This window comes from Ursus arctos, unplaced genomic scaffold (genome assembly GCF_023065955.2).
Source record: "Ursus arctos isolate Adak ecotype North America unplaced genomic scaffold, UrsArc2.0 scaffold_16, whole genome shotgun sequence".
Taxonomy (NCBI): domain Eukaryota; kingdom Metazoa; phylum Chordata; class Mammalia; order Carnivora; family Ursidae; genus Ursus; species Ursus arctos.
The window spans coordinates 20153002-20175889 of record NW_026622830.1 but is presented as its reverse complement, the minus strand read 5'-3'; the positions used below and the strand labels follow the sequence as shown (position 1 = coordinate 20175889).

At 43.4% G+C, this 22888-nt stretch overlaps 1 protein-coding gene and 1 long non-coding RNA gene across 5 annotated transcripts in view; one reads left to right on the top strand and one right to left on the bottom strand.

Annotated features, from left to right (window-relative positions):
• Window positions 1-1268: 1268 nt before the first annotated feature.
• LOC113258602 (uncharacterized) lies at window positions 1269-5817 on the bottom strand. Of its 3 annotated transcripts, none has more exons than XR_003317292.4 (3): window positions 5749-5817; window positions 4863-5153; window positions 1269-1411 (listed from the first exon to the last, which is right to left on the bottom strand). It is a non-coding gene; the product is annotated as an uncharacterized LOC113258602 (long non-coding RNA). The 3 variants fall into 3 exon arrangements; XR_008959365.1 differs by having other exon boundaries at window positions 5565-5785; XR_007190720.2 differs by having other exon boundaries at window positions 5722-5772.
• A 137-nt stretch (window positions 5818-5954) lies between these two features.
• Window positions 5955-22888, top strand: part of DHX35 (DEAH-box helicase 35) — a 63672-nt gene continuing 46738 nt past the window's right edge. The window contains exons 1-4 of one of the 2 annotated variants that reach the window (XM_026503502.4): window positions 5955-6033; window positions 10410-10543; window positions 14715-14807; window positions 21154-21231. In XM_026503502.4, coding sequence (XP_026359287.1) covers window positions 5994-6033; window positions 10410-10543; window positions 14715-14807; window positions 21154-21231 — 345 coding nt within the window. In that variant the 5' untranslated portion in view covers window positions 5955-5993. Of the gene's footprint in view, window positions 6034-10409; window positions 10544-14714; window positions 14808-21153; window positions 21232-22888 lie in introns of those variants that run through there. The other variant, XM_044385824.3, reaches the window with a different exon arrangement.

The window sequence follows — 22888 nt, the reverse complement described above, 5'->3', positions numbered from 1 at the left end:
TAGTGGCCCCATGGGCCTAATTTCATCAGATGGGTGTACTAACAGGGATTTAGCAATCTCATATCCTGGAGTAGGGGCAGAAGAGGACACTGACAATTATCCCAGATTCCTGATCTGGTGGCAGGCCATGCAACTGGTTTCTACACCCTGCTAATCCGGATTGGTATGGCTGTGGAATCCTGTTTTTGTCCAGTCTCGTTTGTGTGGACAGACCAAAGCAGAATGAAAGGATGGCCTCCTCCTCCTGATTTGGCCAAAGCAAGAGAGCTCTGTCTCAGGGGAGGGTGTCCTCTGCCACACACGCACAGGCTGATGGATCATGAGCATGCCTGTGGGTTTTCATGTGTGCACCGGGCCTCCCTGATGGTCCCCGGGCTGGTTATTTGCTGGTTCGTGCCTTAGTCTGGGCTGTGAAGCCGGCCAGACAACAAGTTCATGTCCGGTTGTAAACAGGGCCTAAGCCTCACACAACCATATTGTTGGTTGAAACCATTTGCAGATTTAGATCATTTCCTATGTTCTGTCTTTGACCCTCGCAACAAAGTAGGGCTGGGACAGCTTATTCCCAATAATCGAGCAAAGAAAGAAAAACTCAGATGAAGTAGCATATTCTAGGTCGCAAGGCTGGTAAACGGTGACACAGGCATGGAACACAGGTTTTCAGACTGTGAGTCCAGTACTGGGTCGTACGACTGTCTGTCTGCAGGGAGTGTGGAGGCTTTACGGGGTGGACCTTGAGTAGTGGCAGTTAATCTGCTGATGGGCTGAGAGTAAACAATCTCACTAACGTCATTCTCCGAAGGTGTTGCCAATGCTTAGAAATTAGAACAAAAGAAATAATGGGACCCCAAGAAAATGGCTAGGTCTCTCAGAGTGAGCAAAGCTTTTCTGGCACCCGAGTGTGGAAAGAATATTCCAGGGCATGGTTGGTCAAGATGAGGTCTGAGGACCACCGGCATGAGAGTGAGCTGGGTCCTTGTTTACAATGTCCACTATTGGCCCTGCTCCCAGGGTAGGGGAGGGTGAGTAAGGCAGACCATTTGGTTCAAAAATGTTGGTTGCTGGGGCGCCTGGGTGGCACAGCGGTTAAGCGTCTGCCTTCGGCTCAGGGCGTGATCCCGGTGTTGTGGGATCGAGCCCCACATCAGGCTCCTCTGCTATGGGCCTGCTTCTTCCTCTCCCACTCCCCCTGCTTGTGTTCCCTCTCTCGCTGGCTGTCTCTCTGTCAAATAAATAAAATCTTTTTTTTTAAATGATTTTTTATTGTATTGTTAGTCACCATACAGTATAAATAAATAAAATCTTAAAAAAAAAATGTTGGTTGCCCCTTCCTGGGAGAGAATTATTCCCTTATATGTCCAATGTCAGACTTGGCCACTGCAAACTCGGCCGTAAATATTTCAGTATGTATCTGTAAAAGATCAAAACAAAACAAAAAACAGCTCACTTTTAAAAACAACCACAATTCCATGATCCTACCTAAACAACTTTAATAAAAATTTCTCAACAGCAGCAAATAGTGTTGAAATTCAGTTGTCTTGTTTTCTCCCCGCTGATTCGTTTGATCAGAGAACCATACAACTGCAAGGTCAACCCAATCAGACTGCAGGGTTGACATTCTTTTGAAACACTTAAGGAGTCAGCTGAAGAGCGGGCCACCCCACCCCCATAGGCAGTTGGACTGGGGAGTATTTATCTTTTACTAAGGGAACTTGAGGCGACTTACAAGAAAACCTAAGGTAGAAGCTCCTGTAAAGGAAAAGTTACATGGAAGAAGCCCGAGGGTGAAGTGGGATGAGGTTACTGCACGTGCATGCCATGATGACCAGCCTACTGGTAGACCACACGGTTCTCTTTCAGCTTCTCAGTAGGCGAGGCGGAAAGAGAAACCTTGTCAGATCCACCATTCGCAGTGTCTATGAGATTAAATCCAGGTTCAGGAAGAATTCTTGCTACTAAGATCGGGTAAGAATTTCTGACCAGGATCCTCCTATGAAGATGATACTATGGGGGCGCCTGGCTGGCTCTGTTGGAAGAACCTGTGACTCGTGATCTTGGGTCATGGCTTCAAGCCTCACGTTGGGTGCAGAGATTTAAATAAACTTAAAAAGAAATAAAGATGATACTGTGAGGTATTCAGACAGAAACGTCCTGATGATACACCCTACGACAGATGCTCTGAGGTGTGCCCAGACAGCCCACCAGGACCGCTGTCTGAAGCTTTAATGAGTTTATATTCGGACATACTCTGTGAGCAGGGACTATGTACCTTACATTGAATATGTTCACATAAGCATCATTACGCTAGTTTCACTGGTGCCTCACGCCTACAAAGATGCCCCAGTTTGCCTGGCGGAGTTCCAGGTTGTGCCTGGGAGGGCCCCCTTTCAGTCAGAGAAGTGTCCCATTTGGACAATAAACCATACTGTCATCCTATCTTGAAAGCCCCTGGCAGATCTGAGGCCCTCCCCAACTCATCCAATTGCCTAGATGGGCTTTGTTCCTCAGACGGACATGACAGAGACTCTCCTGGTAGCTCAGTCTCTTCCCTGGTGGATCTCCACGCCTCTGTACCCAAATCCTTGGGGCTAAGTAACACTTTTGCTTATGCTAATATATCTGTGAACTTGGCTCGTTTGTGTGCAAGCCAACAAACCAGACAGGTTTACAGATGTTACAAGTTGCAGAGGGCTACACCTAGACCCAGGGGGAAATCCCAGCGTCGTGCAATTCTGCTTAGGACTACTTTTCAGGCTGGAGGATAGCTAGCTCTCTCTGATCTGGCTTCATGGAGGAGACCCAAGGGCAGTCAGGATTCTTCTTAGGAAGCCAAGGGTTCTAGCACATGAATCCAGGGACGGCGTAATGGACATCTCTTCTTTTTGGTTCCTTCATTCCACCTCTGCTGATTTCACTTTGAGATTTCCCTCTGAGGAACCATTCTGTTTCCAACTCTTAGCCCATGTAGTTCTGGTGAGGCTGACCACACCTGACTTGGGGTGGAGTGGGTGACCTAGGTTTAAGCCAGTCAGCACGTCATATTCCACAGCCCTGGTGATTGGTTCAGGGATGGATATGTGGTCAGTTAGATACTTTTCCCAGGGATTTTTGGAAAGAGGCTTGGTGCTAAGGATGTGGTGCGTGAGCGGACATAGCCATGTGTCACTCATGTCAGGGGAACGCAGAATGTTATGGTCAGAAGGGAGTCCTGATTATGTCCTCTGTGTCCCGATGCAGCTGTGTCTCAAGTCTGAACTACTCTTAGACTTTTTAAATTATACGAGCCATTTTTGCATAAGAGAGAACGCATTGGGTTTTCTATCACTTATTACATAAAAGCCTTAACCTGTACTAGGATGAAAACCCCTAAGTCCTATGCTTCCTAACCATGGTTAAGATGGTCAGACTAGAAATGTTTCAAGGCGGAAAGGAACAATTAACTACCATAGGCACAGAGAAACCTCTTTAACATATCCATGAAGCATAATTTTGAGGAATATTCTCTTTCTGAAAAACCAATTATCATTCAGAAGTGGCAAAACATACCCCCGTGTAACAAAAATGATCAAACTTTCATGGAATTGTTGGAAATGAAGTAAATAAATTCTGGATGTCATCTTAAGAAACAAATCTTAATTTTAGAGTAGTTATTTAAGGCCAATCTTTCCAAAAATAGTTAATTAGGAAGGAAAAGATAGTCTATTAAGACCACTGCTAGTTTGTGACAATAAAACCACACCATCAGCATCTAGTTATTACTTAGGTGTTTCCTCTAATAAAAGTATGTGAAAGCAAAACAACCCATTAGGACAGTTGGGCTTTGAAAACTTTCTGAGGCAGATGAACTAATTCTCATCTAGGAGAGCCAAGCTCTAATGGTTTTAAATGGCCTATGTGGTTTACTGGCTTGGGAATTAGAAAGGCTGAATTCTAGTTTCAGTTCTGATACTAAAATTAGCTCTTTGAGTGTGACCAAGTCCTTTTAATCTCCATGAGCCAAAGTTTTTTTCTCCCATAAAACAAAGAATTTAGGCTAGATGTTGACTAAAGTCTCCTCTAGCTTCAAGATTATGATCCAGTAATTTGAGCATGGCCAATCTACTGTCTCTTTGTAAACAAGACTTCTTCACATAAGTCAGAGTAATTTATAAAATACAGAAAGAATAAAAAGTGGCATTTATTTCATTTTCCCTTGTATTCATGTATAAACCCCATTTTCTATACTTCAGCTATTACTGAAAATATGATAAAACAAGGACAGATCAGCGCCATGAAGAATTAAAACTAAGTATAAAGCATGGTGTTCCCATATACATTACTCAACAGGTACTTCGTTATTGGGTTCTGAGTATGAATATGACATGATCTTTGTCCTTAAGAAGCTCCCCATGTTAATAGTAGAGGCAAATTAACTATAGGTCAACTAAATGGTACCACAAAAGTCAGCACACAGGTTCCGAGTCTAGAGGGGAAACGCTTAAGCCAGTGAATTAGGAATATTCTTAGCGCTGGCCCATATAAAGATACTGTAAAGATGAATGAAGATTTCTTGGCAGAGAGGTTATCATGTATTGAGCCCTATTTTAATAATATTTTATAATATTTTTATATTTATAATTAAAGGGGATATTTGGAAAATGAATATATGCATGTAAATTTCGATTTTCCCCCCTGGTGGATTTGCTCTTTTTAAGTTTTACAAGAGTTAATACTGACTGAATGCTTATGTCTTACACTGTTAGGTGTTTTACATGTTATCTCATTTAACAGAACCTTTTAAGACCTCATTTTACAACTAACATTAGATGACAGCTAGGCCCGAGGAAATGGCAAAATTAGGATTCCAAATCATGTCTACTTACCTTCAAAGCTCTTGAGCTTTCCACGAGTATGCCATTTCTTATAACGAATGCAGAATTTTCATCGCAGCTCTAAAAATGCATAAATTCCGAAACCTCTTCCTTCCAATTAGGTGCCTCCCCATAAAATATTTCCTCTTTTTTGGATTAGTGGAATCTTTCTCTAGCTTGTTGATTGGAAGAATCATCCGTAGAGCTTCCGAAAATGCAAGTTCCCAAGCCATGCCCCTGGAGATTCTGACTCAGGAATGGATCAGGGCTTAGAATCTGTATTTTTAACCAAGCCCTGGAATCCTAAAAGCAGTCAGATTGGAGGAAACACTGGGTGGGTGCCATCGCCTAACTGACCTACCCATTTCTAAGACTCTTATTCCAACCCATTCCCCCCCCCGTTTTTCAGCATTACTCTTAAGGCCCCAGGAGATTTCCATACCACTTCCCATTGTTTTATTCACCGATGATAATAAACACTACCGTTTATTGAGCATTTATTTACTGTTCACCCTCGCCCCAACCTTGGACAGACGCTGCATTAAGGGGATGAAACTGCAGTACCGGGGCGTACAGTGGGCTCCCAATAATTATTTACTGGACCAGCAAACCCATGAGATAACTATTAACTTTCATTTGAAAATACGGCAAAGACTGAAAGAGAAACAGTCAAGCTGGGAACAGCTTGTAACATAATCAGTATTCAGCAGTTACTTTGGGATCCATTATCTCCGTGCCCTCCGCGTGCCGCTGGCAGCCACGGGACTCCCGCACCAACAATTTTCTCCCAGACCTTGCCCTTCCGGGGGCATACGGCCACCACCCGGCCCAGGCCATGCTGCTAGGAAGGCCACCTGGAACCCTCACACACCACACTAAGAACCTCGGAGAACGGTACCCTTTCTCCCAATATGGCGGGGCTGGTCACGTGGGTCAGCGGGCGGTGCCGGAGCGCTCCTGGAGCCGGGCCGTAGATCACGTGGCTCGGGGGGGGGGGCGCGGTGGCGGCCACGGGGGCGTGGCCGTAACTCTGCCGGAACTCCGCCGGAACCGCCTGGGCAGAGCCTCCTCGCGGGCCACGCCCCCCGGCCCCTCCGCGCTCAACGGAGGGGTGGAGTCTCCCTCGTGACCTTTCACCCCAGCATGGCTGCGCCCGTGGGACCGGTGAAGTTCTGGCGACCCGGTAAGGCCCTTGGAGAAACGCTGGGCAGATGCGGCGGCCTGACTTTGGTCTTGGCCCCGCAGCCGGCGCCCTGGGGCCTGTGGACCTGCTCGCAGGCCTGACCTCGGCGGCCTGGCCACCGCAGCCTTGGAGCTGGTGGGCTCTGCGGCTCAGGCGCCCACGGTGGTCCCACAGATTCTGGTGTCCGCCCCCTGCCTGAGCAGAAACTCTCTGTGTGACCTTGTTCGAGTCTCAGCTTCCCCGGGCCTCGTTTTCCTCACTCGTGAAGCCTGCCTTGCCTAACGGTGGGGAAACGCTGAAGCGCCCACGCGTGTCTTGTTACCGCCCTGGGGCTACGCTGGGGCCGGACGGGCGGTGCTGCTCAGGGCTTAAGAGCTCAAGCTGTGGAGTCGGGTTGTCTGGGTTCGACTTTTCGCCTGTGCCCTATAGTAGCAGAGTTCCTTTGGGCAAGTCACTTAATTTTTCTGAGCCGTAGCCTTCTCACCTGTGAAACGGTAGAATAATAACTATCCTGTAGGCTTGAATAACGAGCACGGCGCCTTGTCTGACCCAGACTAAGTGCTCATAAAAAAGGGAAAGTGCCTTATTTTGTTTTAGGGTAATTCTTGCCCATCTTGAGTGTCTACCAGAAAGTGACCACCCTCCTTGGTATTGGCTGTCACCCGCTTTCTCTCTCAGGCAAACACGAATGTTAGTCACAAAATGCTTTGCCTGATGTGTTTTAGTTTCCTTGTTAATCAGGCTTTTATTGAATGTGTACTTGTCAGATCCTGCTAGATGCCTTGCTTCCTCCCCTTTCATCAGTTTCTTGTGAAAAACAAAAGTTTCTTAACAGTTAACCAGCTTGCATTTTTCCACCACCTGCGCCTCTGCAGGTCTGGGTGTGCAAAGTATATTGCAGCAAAAATGAAATAAGATGGAGAAAATAATACAGGGAAAGCTTTTAAAGGGTATTTTAGAGTGGTGTCCTGAGATACTAACCATGCACATACTGTGATGTGGGAGACAAGCCCAAGCAAGGGATGTGTTAATGCTTTTTAAAAATCTGTGGATTGTTCCTTAATGACAGTTTTATTCAGTATTTCAAATCATTAGCCAGTTATCCATCCTGAATTTTATTTGCGGCCAGAACTAAGATTGAATTAGGTAATGAGATACTCTCTATTTTATTTATTCAAACCTTTAATAACAGGTCAAAGTGTTAAATACAATAAAGGCGCAAATGAATCGTTGCTAATCAGAACAGGATACTACTTTGGTTAAAGAACACGGGGTTACTCGAAGAGTTCTGTTCCTTTATTTAGTTCCTTTGTTGAAGGTGTACTTATTGAACACCCAACCTTGTGATCAGGAGGGAAATACAGATGACCAGGCCGCTGCTCTGCTCTCAAGATTTATTGTTTTTTTCCTCTCTCTCTCAGTTATAATGTGAAGTTAGATATCCTTCAGAAGAGATAATTAACGTGAGGCAGGAAGAAGTGGTGGTAAGGGAGATAGGTTCTACGAGTCAGACTGTAAAGCTCTCCTTGACTGCCCTTTACTAACCTGCCATTTACTAACTTGGCAAAGTCACTTAAGTGCTCAGAGTCTCAGTGACCTCGTCTGTAAATTGGGCATAACAACACCTACCCAAAGGATTGTTTTGAGGTTTAAATGAGAATACATGTAAAGCTCTTAGTACTAGATACATATTAACTATTATAATTACACAGAGGCATAGAAGAGAGGGAAAGATGAATATGTGGATAAGAAGTACTTCATACAGATAGTGATATTTTCGCGGTGAACTGTGAAGCACAGATAAGGTTTTGTTCCTTGGAGAGGTAGGAGTATGGAGCTCTGGGCAAAGGGTGCAGCATGACCAAGGCAAAGTGTGCCTCAGGAATGTCCAGAAAACCAAAATAATTGAGTAGTGAGATGGTGTTAAGTGATAGGGTATATTTTGGGGTAAAGCAGGAGATAACGCTATTCTGTTTCTAGTTCATTAGTTAAAAAAAAAAGTGCTGGTCATGACCCCGCTACATTCATTTCATAACCCACTAATGGGGCATCACTCAAATCGAAAAATTGAATTGAAAAAATTGAAAGTAGAGGGAATGCTGGGTGGGGGTGGTTGGGGGGTGCTGTTGTCAGCCTTGTTTTGTATGTGGAGAAATGAAGGCATTTCTGGTTTGCAGGATTACAAACTTGTTTCTCCCTTAAGTATAGAGAATGTTCTCAAGAGAAAGGCAACCACAGGCAGTCAGAATGGACCGTGGGATGTATATAGAGGGGAGGCAGTCCTGATTTGGCTGAATGAAGTCCTTTGTAAGGAGGAGATGTACTCCTTATTGATTGACAGTGGCTCTTATAAAACATCACGTGACAGAGTGTACTGAGTGGACTTGGCTGTAGGCTAGAGACAGGGAGGGGTGGGGAAGTGAAGAAGACACTGGGGTGGATTAAACCCTGGTGTGGGAGGAAGAGACCTTGCAGGAACAATGCTAACATTGCTTTAAGACAGGCTGGAAAGGTTTAAAACGTGTTTTGAAAAGGAGTGAATTTGCAACAAAAAGAGAGCGGATGAGGATGAGGTATTCTTTGCAGTCGTTTTCTTGGGGAAGGCTTATAAGAAGTTATTTAGATGTGGCGATAATAAGGGAAGAAAGGAAACCTGCCTCTTTGAGCTCAGGCTTTGTTCCAGGTCCTGCTCTGTCTTTTATCTTGTTGAAAGGAAGGTCAGCATTTTGGCAAAAACAATATATCAGTGTCCCACTTACCCGCTTTTTGGCAATCTTGGACTTCTGGAACACAACTGTGTTCCTAGAAATGAAAAGGAATTTGAGATCTGTGACAATGACTCTAAACTTAGCTCTAGGGGGTCTAGGGACCACTAGCATTTTGTATCCAGATACATTACATTCTGGTGTGTTTTTCAGGAGAGGGAGTCCATAGCCTTTATTAGATTGTCAAAGGGATTTGGGACCTCCAAAAAATGTCAGAATAAATCACAATCACTGGGCTAAAGGTGCTTGTCATAAAGCCCCTTTGCTTTTACATGGCATCAGACTCTGAGTTCAGAAGTCCTGAGAGATGATAATTACCCCTGTAGTGCCCCCAGCAGAAGGCTGTGTGGCCCGTGTTTGAACTTCCAGGGAGGGTTTTTTTAATTTTATTTTATGATTCACAAAAGCATTACACCCCAGTGCTCAACAGCTCTAGCTTTTGAAAATAGCTTCCTTGTGTCGCCTTGAATTCCAAACCATGTGTCACTTATTACTCTTAGTTCTGTCCAGGGGCTACATAAACAAATTGGCATGAAAAGTTCTGAAAGCTGATCATAAAAATTGAACCCATGTTCCTCTTAAGGCATTTTCTTTCAAAGGCTAAAATCCGTGGTACCTTGAAGAGTTTTGCATGATGGGTTACGGCCTCCCTATTCTTCACCATGCGGAGCACCAGTTTGTCATTGTTCTTACCAAGCAGCTGTTATGGAAAGCTGTTGTTTATTCGGCTCAGCACAGTGGTTTCTTGGAATGGTACTTCACACCCAAGCACTCCAGTTTTGTGATTCCAAATGGGGGCTGCCGTCTCCTGCATCCCGCTCCACTGGCCATGGTTGGTTGGATCAGGCTGGTTTTTGGACCTAAGCTGGGGGAAGAGGAGCCTTCCCCCCCTCCAGACCACACACACAGGGGTCTCCCAAACCCCCTTGCTGAGTCTTTTACTTTCTCCTTAGCACGTATTACCACTGCCTGCATGGAGGAGGAGTAAAAGGAACAAGTAAGCCCCACGAGGGTAGGGCGTAGCATCTGGAGTGTTCCCTGTGGTTTATCTCACCCTTCGGTCCTTGTCGGGTGAGTGCCTGGATGGTGGGGAGTTGTGAGCCTGAACAGCCTTGATTCCAGCTCCTACTGAGGAGCCAGACTTAGGGACCAAGAGGAGCTGGTTGAGAGGCGCTGGGATGCGAAAAGGAGCCAGCCAAGGCAGCATCTGTGTCCCCGGGCCTTGCTGCCGTCCTGCAGCAGCAGCACTCCTGTGCCTCAGCCAGTTCCCACTGGGTTTCTGTCGCTTGTATGAGTGGTAATTAATATAACAGGTCGGGGCCAGACCTGAAAACTTTGTCCTCTGGAGTGCAGTTACGTGTGGCCGGTTGGGAGCTCGGTGGGATGCTGCTCTCTGCTCTTGATGCCGCGGTGAAGCTTTTAGGGAAGATTTTTGTGTTCTCCTAGGTCCTTTCCTCGATGCTTTCCTGAAGTTAAAGGTTAGTATCTCCTAGTAGTTTGAGGTACAATGCATGGCTTGTGTTGTATCCTTGCCTTCGAATTTGTAACGTCTGCATATTTCTCTGTCCATTGGTTGCATCAGAGAAGCTGAGAAAAGCATTTCTGTTACAGGTACAGAGGGACCAGGTGTGAGCATCTCTGAAGAGAGACAGAGTCTAGCTGAAAACTCAGCCGCCACCGTGGTCTACAATCCCTACGCTGCGCTTTCTATAGAGCAGCAGAGGCAGAAGCTGCCAGTGTTCAAGGTATGCCGAACAAGCATGCGCGGTCGGGCGGCCTGAAGCAGTGTGCGGTGGCCGCAGACTTGGTACCGACGTCAGTCATGGCCTCTTCCTCTTAGCGATTCCGTAGGACACAGTGAGCTCGGAGCCGCCCTTATCCGAGGGGATGAACTTCAGAATATGTGTGTGTTACTTAACCACATGAATCTTGAAAGTCCTTAACATTTCTTTAGGTAGATGTTGTTACAAATTGAAAAACTGGAAGAGGTGGAATGACATTCTTTTCCCCCCTCTTGGCTTTCAATTACGGACAAACTCAGACATACAGGAGAGTAGAGAAAACAGCACAATGAACTGTGCCTCCAGCTTCAACAGATTACTAGCGTATGGCCAATGTTAGCTTTCTTTTTAAAGGCGAATTTCTTTAAACGAGACTAATTGGAGATCTGAGGAGGATTCTGTGGAAGACGTTAACTCCCACTGACGCAGTGACGGGGTTTGGGTGGTTATCCTGTACTGTGTTCTCATCCAGCACTTGCTTTCATTGGTCTCACGAAATGGACGTATGTTCATCTCACAAGAGACCAAAGCATAAACTAGAATTCAGAATACGTTTGTTTGTCACCGTAGTTCTCCGGTGCAGACATGGTCCATGGGCTCACTTTCTCTGTATTGCCAAGACCACATGGGAAGCCAGATGGTAATCAGGAAGTGAGCTCTAGGCCAAAGGCCATTTAGATAGAGCTGAAGAATGTTTCTTTCATACAGCCCCTGATGAAGGGTGTTGCGCTTTCCCAGCCTCACGTGATGCCCCTGGAATGACCCGAGTAGGTGTGGCCACCAGCACCCGTGGCTCTCTCTTTTTCTCCTGGACGGTGCTGGGGGAAAGCTGCCAAGTTCTCACACTAATGGAGTCACTTTGTCTAGACTGTGCTAATAATTCCTCTTCTATTAATATGTGCTTTCTCCAAATGGATTCAAAATGAATCTTTCTTAATTTAGGCAAGTCACCTTGATTCGAGTTTTATGTGACCCATAACATTTTAGTCACTCACTGGCATTTCGGGGTTTCTCCCTCCGGTGTTAACCTCATCCAGTATGTGTGAGTGTAAGCTGGTTTGCCCCTCAGGAGATAAGATTATAGGTTCACTGTTGCTGCCTCACTGTTGAGGGACCCAGTGTGAGTGCTGGGGAAGTATCAGGATTCTGGAGCTAGACTTTAGAGCTCAGACCCAAGCCTCGTTGTTTTCGTGCTGTGTGGCCTTGCTTCACCGTCTGAGCCTCTGCATTGTTATCTGTAATATGGGGCCAATAGCACCTGCCTCACAGTATCGTTACGAGGCCCAGATGAGATAATCCACGTAGAGCATTTAGCAAGGTACCTGATACATCGTAAGTGTTCAAGTACAAAGATAATTACTGTTCACCAAGTACTTAATTTTGGCCTTTTCTTGACTGTTCTTCATCCTCCAACTGAACGTACAAGATACGATAAATGAAACAAATGAAAAAGTAATAAGGTTTAACATATTGATGGAAGTTAAAATGGTATGGGTTATGGGTAAAAACCAAAACAGAATTTAAGCATATTGGCTCTCATGAGATGTTAAAGATAAATCTGGAAGATGAAAAGGGTGAAAGTGACCCATTCACCAACCCCTCCCCTATTTAAAACCAAAAGTAGCTTTAAAAACCGAAATTGAGACTAGAGGGGCAATACATTTCAAGTCACTCCTTTTTCCCTGCTGCCATTACAAGGCAGCTTTCTCCTCGACTGCCTCCCGTAGGCTGACGGTCTTGCTGTGGTCTGGACACTGCTATGCAGGATGGTCTCTCATTCCCTTACATGCTGCCTCCCTGAAGCTCAGTCCCCTCCTCCACACCAGCCCTTCTCCATTTCCCTGCTTGCGCCCATGGGCACTACTGTCATTTTCGCAGTCTCCGGACTGGAAGCCTTGTCATGTCTCTCTCGAATGTCACAGGTTGGACCTTCTCCATGTGCAGCCCTTCATATCTAGTATGTGAGGTGTGAGTTACTGCCTTCAGTTTTCTCCTGTTCAGTCTCGTCTGGTGTAGCACTGACAGCCCAGCCAGCCCCCCAGGGAAGGTCCAGACCCTCGCTCTGAATGCACGGCTTTCCGCAGGGAAGCCCGGACTACCTGTCTCATAACTCATTTCCAAACCATACCTGGAGCCTTCTGTGGGCTCTTGATGATGCCCTTGGATAGAGTTTGTATTGTTTGCTTGTTTCCATCTTCTTTCTTTTGCTTATGTTATTTCCCTTTCCTGGAATGCCTTGTCTGTTTCTGTCTATTAAGATTATCTTTCAAGTTTTCCTTGACTGTCTACCATCCATCCATCTATCCATTCACCCACCCATTGGTTGGATCTACCATTCACAAAATACCTGCAAAGATCCCAAACCTTTCACCTTTCCCTCCCCAAAACGAAAGAAAGCACCAAGTCCAGGCAACTGACAGAAAAGTGTCTAGACACTAGTGCTGACCACCGGCAGCAGGATCTGCTGGGGGGGGGCGGGGCTTGAGAAATGCAGATTCCTGGGCCCTATCCGACACCTACTGAATCAGAAACCCTGGGAATAGGGCTAGGAATCTTCATTTCTGACAAATAGCCTAAGAGGCTTTCACACTAAGATGTGAGAACTGTATACTTAGCTCCCAAATAACACCAAATTCAAAAACCCAGAGCAGCCAATACCTTAGTGCGGCAGTTCGGCAGCATGTTCGCTCTCCCAGTCCTCGCCACGTTGTCGGTGCCCACTCACACGGGCCGAGCAGTAGTCAGTGGGGGTACTCGGCAGGGTTTACTTCATTCCAGGTCAGGTATTTATGGAATACCTTCATGGCTTTCCAGACCACTAGGTGCATCTCTCAGCAAATGTGGGTACAAAAATACAGTCTGAAGCGAAGTAGATAGGATGTTGGAATGATCTCTCGAGTTTTCTGCTCACACCGAATGGGTAAAGGAAGGCTCAGTTGAAATATAGGTGTAACCTATGGGTGCTTTATTACGAACTTGGATTTAGAGGTAGAGGTGAAAGCATATTCTTTTTGTCTTTTTTCCCCCCGTTAAAAAATGTAAGAATTTGTAATTAGATAATACATAATTTGTAAGAAATGTAAAGGTCTCCTTCACACTCTTGCTCCCCGGCTACCCTGTTCTGCTCATGGAAACGGTACAATGACCAGTTTTTTGTTTTGTTTTATTTTCTGCAAAGATAGCTTGTACAAAGCATATATGTATCCTTTCTTTAAAAACACAAATGGTAGTATATTTTTTACACTGTTTTGCACCTTGAGTTCCTCTCTTAGCATATCTTGCTGACCATACCATATCAGTACAAATAGACCTTTGTTCTTTTTTTAAAAATTCAATTAATTAATGTAGTTTATTATTAGTTTCAGAGGTGGAGTTCAGTGATTCATCAGTCTTATATAATACCCAGTGCTCATTACATCACGTGCTCTTCTTAATGTCCATCACCCAGTCACCCCATCCCTCTGCCCCCTCCCCAAGCAACCCTCAGTTTGTTTCCTGTAGACATTTGTTCTTTTTAACACCTGTGTATATTCCATTGGTGGAGTGTTTCATATTTGATTTAACCCTGTTGATGAACATTTAGACTGAATTTTTGGCTATTATAAACAACACTTCAGTGACTATGCTTGTTCATATGTATTCTTAGTATGTCTGTAGTATAACTTCTTATAAGTAAAAATCTTGAATTAAAGGTATGTGAATTGTATATTTTGGTAAATTATTGGTCTCAATTGCACTTGTTTCAGTTTATACGGACACCAACACTGTCTGCGAGATGGAAATATATTTTGATAGTTCTTTTTAAAATTTACTTTCCTGGGGCGCCTGGGTGGCTCAGTCGTTAAGCGTCTGCCTTCGGCTCAGGGCGTGATCCCAGCATTCTGGGATCGAGCCCCACATCAGGCTCCTCCACGGGGAGCCTGCTTCTTCCTCTCCCACTCCCCCCGCTTGTGTTCCCTCTCTCACTGGCTGTCTCTCTCTCTCTCAAATAAATAAATAAAATCTGTAAAAAAATAAAATAAAATAAAATTTACTTTCCTTTGGCAAACAGCTCATTTCATAATGTTTAAATATCTTTGTTTAGGTCTTTTGAGAAAACGTATGCCTCTTTACAATGTACGGTTCTCTTTTTCAGCTTAGGAATCATATATTATACTTGGTAGAAAACTATCAGACAGTGGTGATTGTTGGAGAGACGGGATGTGGGAAAAGCACGCAGATCCCGCAAGTGAGTATATACTTAAATGTGTCTTTGCACTTACACTTGGCTGGAAGGGTTTTGTAACTTGAGAACTCTCTTTACTATAACTTGCTTTTTAAAGATGTTCTGTCAGAAAATATTCAACCCAACTAGATATTTTTTATTCAACTTTTGGCTCTTGTGATTGATTAGCGTTGAAGTAACAGTCGTCTTTGATTTATTATAATTCCAAAATAATGATTGAATAGCCCTACTCTGAAAGGAACAGTAGGGACTCCTTCAAAGAGGTATAATGCCTGGCTTTTGTCCTCAAGTACTTACAATTGAAGAGGAGGGTGAAATGAATGAATACTGCTCTAGTTGTAAATAAAAATGGACTACCAAAGAATCACATGGTACTGTGGAAGGAGCCCCCGTTACAAGGCAAACCCCTGTTTGGTGTGGACAGCAGTGGACAGAAGGATCGGGAAAGGCCTTGTACAAAAAAATAACATTTGAAGTAGACTTTGAACGACCAGTGGGAGCTGGGCAGGAAGATGTTCTCATCCAGGGAATGTTGTGGTCAGAGATACTGGGGTGTGAGAAGTGTCTGGGACTCAGCAATTGCTGGGAAAGACAGGATGAGGTCAGAGTGTGTCTTATGAGCCTTGACTTGGAGGGTGTAGAATGATATGTAAGTGGTCAGGGATGAGAGTCATTGCAGGTTTTTCTTTCCTTTTTAATGTAGATTTTTATTGAATTATAAAATGTATATCACAAAGTACTTATATTTGTACAGCTTGATAAACTTTCACAAGTGAATACATATGTGTTGCCAGCACCCAGATCAAGAAACGTAACAAACATTACCAGAGCCCCAGAAGTCCCCTTGTGTCCCCTTCTGGTCTCCTGCCCTCTCTTCCTGCTTCCTGTGCAACACACAAGGGTGTCTCTCATTCTGGCTTCTAACACCGTAGATTATTTCTATTTTTGAACTTGTAGGAAGAGTTAATATAGCTTCTTTTGCCCAACCCAATAATGGATTTGGGCTGTGGCCCAGGCACAGGCATTTCTTAAAAGATCCCCAGTGATTAATGTGCAGTTAGGGAAAGGTAAGGAGAAGGGAACGGACAGCAGTAGAGAAAGGACAGCAGAGCATGTAGTGGCCTGGAGGGAAACATATGTGCAGGTGGTATCAAGACCCTAGCAAATTACTTGATTCTTACAGACACAGAACAGCGGCCATGTTGAATTACTGAGAGATTATCAAAGGGCAGTAATAATCATTACCATCGTCATCATCATTATCAAGCAAGTGATAAGTAAGTGCTTTGTAAAGTGGTCACTTTGTATATATTAATCTGTTTAGTCCTCGTGACCCTGCACAGCAGGTACTTTTACAGTTGAAGACATTAGAGAGCAGCGATGTAGAGGAGGGGACACAGAACAGGGTGAAAGATGGGCCACATGAGGTGAGATGGTCTCAGTTTGTTTAGGAGTAAGTCTGTTTGGTTATTTAGTCAGCTCAATATAACTGTTATGTTAACAAAGAACTTGAAAATCTCAGTGGCTTAAGAACACAAAGGTTTATTTCTACCTCCTATTATGTGGTCTTCTTGGGTTGATGACCCAAGATGGCTCCTCCACGTCACTGGGACCGAGGATGAGGCCCAGCTCTTATGTGGGGCTTTGGGTGAATGGCAGGATTAGGAGATGGCTCAAGTTTTAGAACTTGTGACTGGAAGTGGGACTTCTGTTCACGTTTTTTTGGACAAGGCAGGTTTCATGGCCAGGCCTGGTAGCAGTGGGGTGGCAGTGTGTGGAATCCTCCCACTGGGGTGGGTGGCAGATATTTGGATCTGTGATACGGTACAGCAAAACGATCTGGTCGTTTTCCCCAGCAAGGCTTAGCTGCCAGGGAACAGAGAGCGCCCGCTGAGGGGGGCGTCCAGGGAAAGAATGGCCTGGAGACGAAAGAGCAGGGTCTGAGAATCCAGCCTGGGCAATGTGGCAGCGAACACAGGTAATTTTTTTTTAATTTTGAAGGAATATTTAATAGATTCACATGGTTTAAAATTCAAGAGATGCGAAAGGACATAAAAAGAGAAAGATCTGTCTTCTGCCCTGTCTTCTGATGCTCATTTCCTTTATGCAGATATAACTGATGTCGTTAGTTCCTCAGAGATTGTCTTAACTTCATTTATAAGAAGTGTGTGTGTGTGTGTGTGTGTGTATCTCCTCTTTAAAACACAAATAGGTAGCATCTGTGCATGCTTTAATGTACTGTTTTTTTCCCCCCACTTAATGTATCATTTTTCAGTTGCATAGATTGCACATAATTTATTTTACCAATTCCCAGTTGATAAGCATTTGGGTTGTTTCCAGTTTTGTATTATCACAGAGATGCAGTGAGTCAATTTGCATAGAATTTTGCACATGTATGGGTATACTTACAGAATAAATACAGTAGTTATGGAGTTGCTGGATCAGAGAGCATATACATTTGAATTTAATTGCTTTTAAGAAACTGTTTCCTTATAAGCACTGTGTTTTTTGAATACATTCACATGGTACAAAATTCAAAAAGCACAAGAGAATAACGGTGAAGCGTGAATCTCCTAAGCTTTGCTGATGAACTAGACTGGGTTGTTGTGATAGTTGGTTGTATTATTGGTCTGAATACCGACCACCCCTCTTGTGGAAGGATCGTCCCTCTTTCCTCACCACGCAGCTTTTCTTCTCTGAGACCAGCACAACTTCTTGTGATGCTAATTTGAGTTACGGCGTAGGAATATTGGACAGGCTGAGGAGCTGAAGGTCACGGCAAGAACGTGGAGCAGGTTTTTCTCAACGCACCATCTTGCTGGATTTATATAATGTCTTTCCTTGGAAAAGTACTGCATGCTGAAGCACCAAACACCAGTTTTGAAATTTCACGAACTATTTGTGGAACCCAGATGATATTTTTTTTCCCAGAGCTCTGTCAAAACAATGGACTATGAAAACAAGCTCTTTGCTACCATTTTTATTAGTGCTGTTTTTGATGGAGTGCTTCCTTACCCCACTCCGTAATGAGAACACCAGATTTGGTGACCCTTAAAGAGACTGACGATGGAATTCAGCGTGACGTCCACTGCCTTTTGATAGCGCCACTATTCCTGCTTTTGCAGCATCTTTAAATTTCCATCTGTCAGCAGTCGAAAGCATGCAGGAGTCTGAATCACAGGTGTATCGAGGAGACTGGCTTCATGGGCAGGTTGTTGATTATTATGGAAATTATTTTTCTGTTGCTTACCACTGTTGCTAAGAGATTGACTACAAGTATGTGTGTTTTATTTTGGATGGTACAATTGTGTGGTTATGTGGCAGGGCTGTGGTTTGCCAAGCTTAAATCCCAGCTCTTAGATTTTTACCCAGGTCCTTGGACAAGTTATGTGATCTCTTTGTTTGCTTATCTCTAAATTGTTGATGATGCTCTTACCTTCCTCATAGATTTGTTGTGAGGATTAAATGGGCTAATGCATGCAACCTTGCTCAACACGGTTCCTGGCACCTAATAACGTAGTCTGTGAATCTCAGCTGTTATTTCTTGTGGTTCTGTTTTTGCTTTTGTGTTGATTGGTGTGGTTGGTAGTGTTTTGTGTGTGTATTTAATACAAGAGAGAAAAACTTTACAGTTTTTATAGCAAAAACCTACATTATCTAAAACATGTTGTTCCTTACAGTCATTTTTTTAAACTATTATTTCTAGCTAATTTTGGACTAACAGAACAGTTGCAAAAATAACACAGAATTCCCTTAAACCTCTCCCACCACTTCCTTTGGTGCAGTAATCAAAAGCAGGCATCACCACTGGTACAGCGCAGCAGCTGGGCCACAGGTCTTACGCATCTCTTCAGTGTTCTCACCCGTGTCCTTTTCTAGTTCCGACATCCAGGACCTCATGTTGCAGTGAGTTGTTACGTCTCCCCATGCTTCTCTAGGCTGGGAGAATTTCCTCAGTCTCTCCTCCTCATCCTTCAGGACCTTGACATTTTGGAAGAGTGCTGGGCATTTATATGCTAGAACACCTCTCAGTTTGAATTTGTGTGATGTTTTCTCATGGTTAGAATGAGCTGGTGCATTTTGGGAAAGAATACCACAGAAATGGTGTGTCCTCCTCAGTGCATCGTTGTCGACGGGGTTTGAGGTGCTCATGTCTGACACGTCAAGGTTAACCTTGGTTCAGGTGCCAGGTTTTTGCCTCTAAAGTTACTGTCTTGCCCTTTGTTGGTAGTTGGTAAATATCTTGCAGGGAGATGTTTTCAGACTGTAGATACTCTCCTTCCTGTCAAGCTTTTGCCTCCTAATTTTAGCATCCCTCAGCGGATCTTGTCTGCAGCACTTACTCCGGGGTTTGCTTGATGCTTTTCTCTTTCCCTTTTTCCTTCATTAAATGGCATCTTCTCTAAGGAAGAACTGTTCTTTCTCCCTCATTTACTTACTTATTCAGTTATTTATGTACATCAGTGTGGATTCATGGATTTATCTTTTGTTCCGTGGCTTAAGTTCCAGTACTGTCTTCTTTAGTTTGTTACCTTGATCATTAGGAGCTCCTTTAGTTAGGCCCTATGTTCTTTCCTAAACCCTCCATCCTTTTTTTGAATCTTTCCTTACTTTCTAGTACTACAGGGCATTTCAGGCTTATATTTTCCCTGCACTGGGATCAAACACTTCTCCAAGGAGGCCTGGTTCCTTTACTGGAGAATGGTGTTTAGAAATCAAGAATTGGGTGCTAGGGTGCTCATTGCTACTGAGGTGTCATTGCTATAAGTCTTGGTGGGCAGATTTAGGAAATACATATATGACTACTAATCCCCACACATAAACACATCTGTATATCTGTATCAATCTGTATATGTATTAAAAACCACGAATTTATGCTGATGCTTCTGATTGTAATCCAACACCATAGGGCTCATTATAGCCTTTCCTTGTTTGTAAATTTCTCCTACAGTGAGTAACTCAGTCCTCGTTTTTACAATATGTTAACTTATTTGTTGAATTCTAATATTAACATAAAATAGTTTTAGAATTACTAACCTATACCCCCATTTGGTTATTTGCCAACATTTACTAACTAGATCATGGTTCTCTGTCTTTGGCTTTCCAGCATCCAGTCCAGACGTTGTTTTCCAGTTACTTAGGTTATGTCCTCTCCACTGCCTTTGGTCCCATAACTCATTTGTACTATAGAAAGGGCCATTTGTTAGTGTTTGTATTTCCTCCTAGTTTCCCTTTGCATACATCTTGGTTGGTTTTGTTTATGTTTTGGGCACTTGAAGAGCAATGTGAAGCATGACTGGCTCTAAGAGTCGGAGCTCCCCAGAAACATCTACTTGGAGCATTGTCATTCCCTCTTCATCCCCTGCTGCTCTGTTTTCATTTCTCCTCCTTTCCTCCCAGTCCTCCATAAACAGCCATTCTCTTTAGTTTCTTCTGTTGTTTCTTTTGAACAAATGAGCAGATGAATGTAGTAGCATTTTTAATTTTTTTCCTACTGTAAAATATACATTGTGAAACAGTTTGGACATTATAAACATGTAACTCTGATAACAGCTGTTATCCATGTTGAATTTTAAAAATGTATATGATCAGGGGTGCCTGGGTGGCACAGCGGTTAAGCGTCTGCCTTCGGCTCAGGGCGTGATCCCGGCGTTATGGGATTGAGCCCCACATCAGGCTCCTCTGCTGCGAGCCTGCTTCTTCCTCTCCCACTCCCCCTGCTTGTGTTCCCTCTTTCGCTGGCTGTCTCTATCTCTGTCAAATAAATAAATAAAATCTTAAAAAAAAATGTATATGATCAAATAAATATATAACAAATAAATATGTATAGCAAATAAATACATAAATAAGTCAGATAAATACATACCATTGAATTTTATGTGTACTGATACGTAATGGCATATATACACATGTACAAAATCTGGTTATGTTTATTTAATCTGACAAAAATGTTGTGTATGGTTGATACTTACATTGAGATGTCTCTGTGTTTACTTTAAAATTTTCTGTTCTATAGATTTAGCACTGCTCCGTGTGGCCCATGGATAGTTGTTGTTTATTCCTTCAGGCAGCTCTGGTACTGAAATGTGTAAGACTGGGGAGTCAGAATGTTGAACTTGGGCCTTGGTTCTTTTGATGATCAGCCCTGGTGTGAATGTAAGCAAGTTACTTAACATTGCCAAGCCTCAGATCCCTCATTTGCAAAATAATCTCTAAAACGTCTGCTGGGATAAAAACCAGCTGTTACTAACTTTCTCAGTGATTTTAAGACAATACAGGGTTATCTTGGGAGAAATTGTTTGTGGAGAAGTGGAGTCAGATGCATAGTTAGGTGTGGTTTTATTTGCAGTACCTTGCAGAAGCCGGCTGGACCGCGGAAGGAAGAGTGGTGGGAGTGACCCAGCCTCGAAGAGTGGCTGCTGTTACGGTGAGTTTCTTTTCCATGTTGCAAAAACTCCATCTGTGTCTTCTGTTTCAGTGACTTATTTTTTTCTTGTTTCCTCAAATCCCCAAATGAATATGGTGTGGCTCCTAGAGTGTTTAATTCTTCAGTCGAAAAAGAACTACGACCTGCTTATTTTTGTAAAATTGACACCTGTACATTAGAAATTCTTAAGTAGTGATAAAGTCAGAGGAAGTCAAAACAAAGAAAAAATAAATAAAATGTCACCACCCAGCGAAAACCTTGTGAGCATTTGTGAACATCATTCCAAGCTTTGCTGTTATGTTCACATGAAGCTGCGTGGTGCATTGATGGATAGAAGTAATTCTACAGAAATGGGATGCCAGCTATACATTTGCTTTTGTTGAATTTCACAAAAGGGGAAACTGAAGTGAAACAGGAGTAGTTACTGAACTTTGGAGAAATATGTGTTCACCACGAGAATGTATGGAAGCTTGAAAACTAGGAAACAAGATGATAGAAAGCTTTATGATGTGACTTGTTTTTGAAACTGTTACAGGTAGTTTCCTGTTACAGAAGAACAAAGGCGTGCTTATTCTTTCTGCATTTCTCCCTCTGTTTGTTATAGATGCAGTGCTATGACTTTCATTTCAAGGGCATAAGTGCATGTTCTTTTCTGTAACAATTCTAGTTTAAATAGATGCAGTGTTCATCACTAATTCTCTACCATGGTTTTGCTAACCTTGAATGGTTCATTTTGCCGTAGCCTGAGAATGTTTGGTTGTGGTGTTTGTTATGAAACTCTGGCTTTGCCCTCTCTTCCCCTGGGAACTGTGCAGACGTTGTGCACCGCCCTTTGACACGGAGGATCACTGTGCAGAAGTCTGAGTTCCAGCGGGCTCTCTCACCACTTCCTTCCTGGCTCCCTTTTCCTGCTTGGATGCTTATAAGCTTGTTCTTGTGCCAAGTATCTTGATGCTGATTGTTCAGTCTCATTTTTTCTTAAATATGAAAGAACTTTGAGTCTTCAGGTTTAAATCTTGGGTTTTCTTCTGTTATATCTTCTCATATATGTTCTTCTTTTTTCTAAGGGCATCAGCTGAGTGTGTATTAAATCTCCTTTGTTTTTAGTATTTATCACCATCTCTGGAATCATCTGCTCTTTTCCAGTTTCTTTTGTAAGGTGTCTCTAAGCCTGTTCACAATGTTCATGATTGTTTTTAGTCAAAGGTATCCTGTTTTGGTTCCTTTATATGTCTACCTGGGTCTCATAATCACTTCTTTGAGTCACTTTTTTTTTTTCTTTAAAAGAGAAGTGAATATGTAGAATGGGAGGAGATATTACAATACATTACAGATTGAAAAGCTGATAATATGACAACATTTAAAAAAATCCAGAAGAGTAACATAACAAACGGGGACATGTACAAAGAGTAAGTGTGCCTTTGCTCTTTTGTAACAGGAAACTACCTGTAACAATTTCAAATGTGCCTGACACATTGCTTTTTTTTTTTTTTCTTTTTTTTTTTTCGAAGAGAGAGTGCATGAGAGGGGTGGTGGGGGGGTGGTGGAGAGAATCTTAAACAGTCTCCGTTTTCAGTGCAGAGCCCAGTGTGGGGCTCGATCTCATGACCCTGAAATCATGACCTGAGCTTAAAATCAAGAGTTGGATGCTTAACCT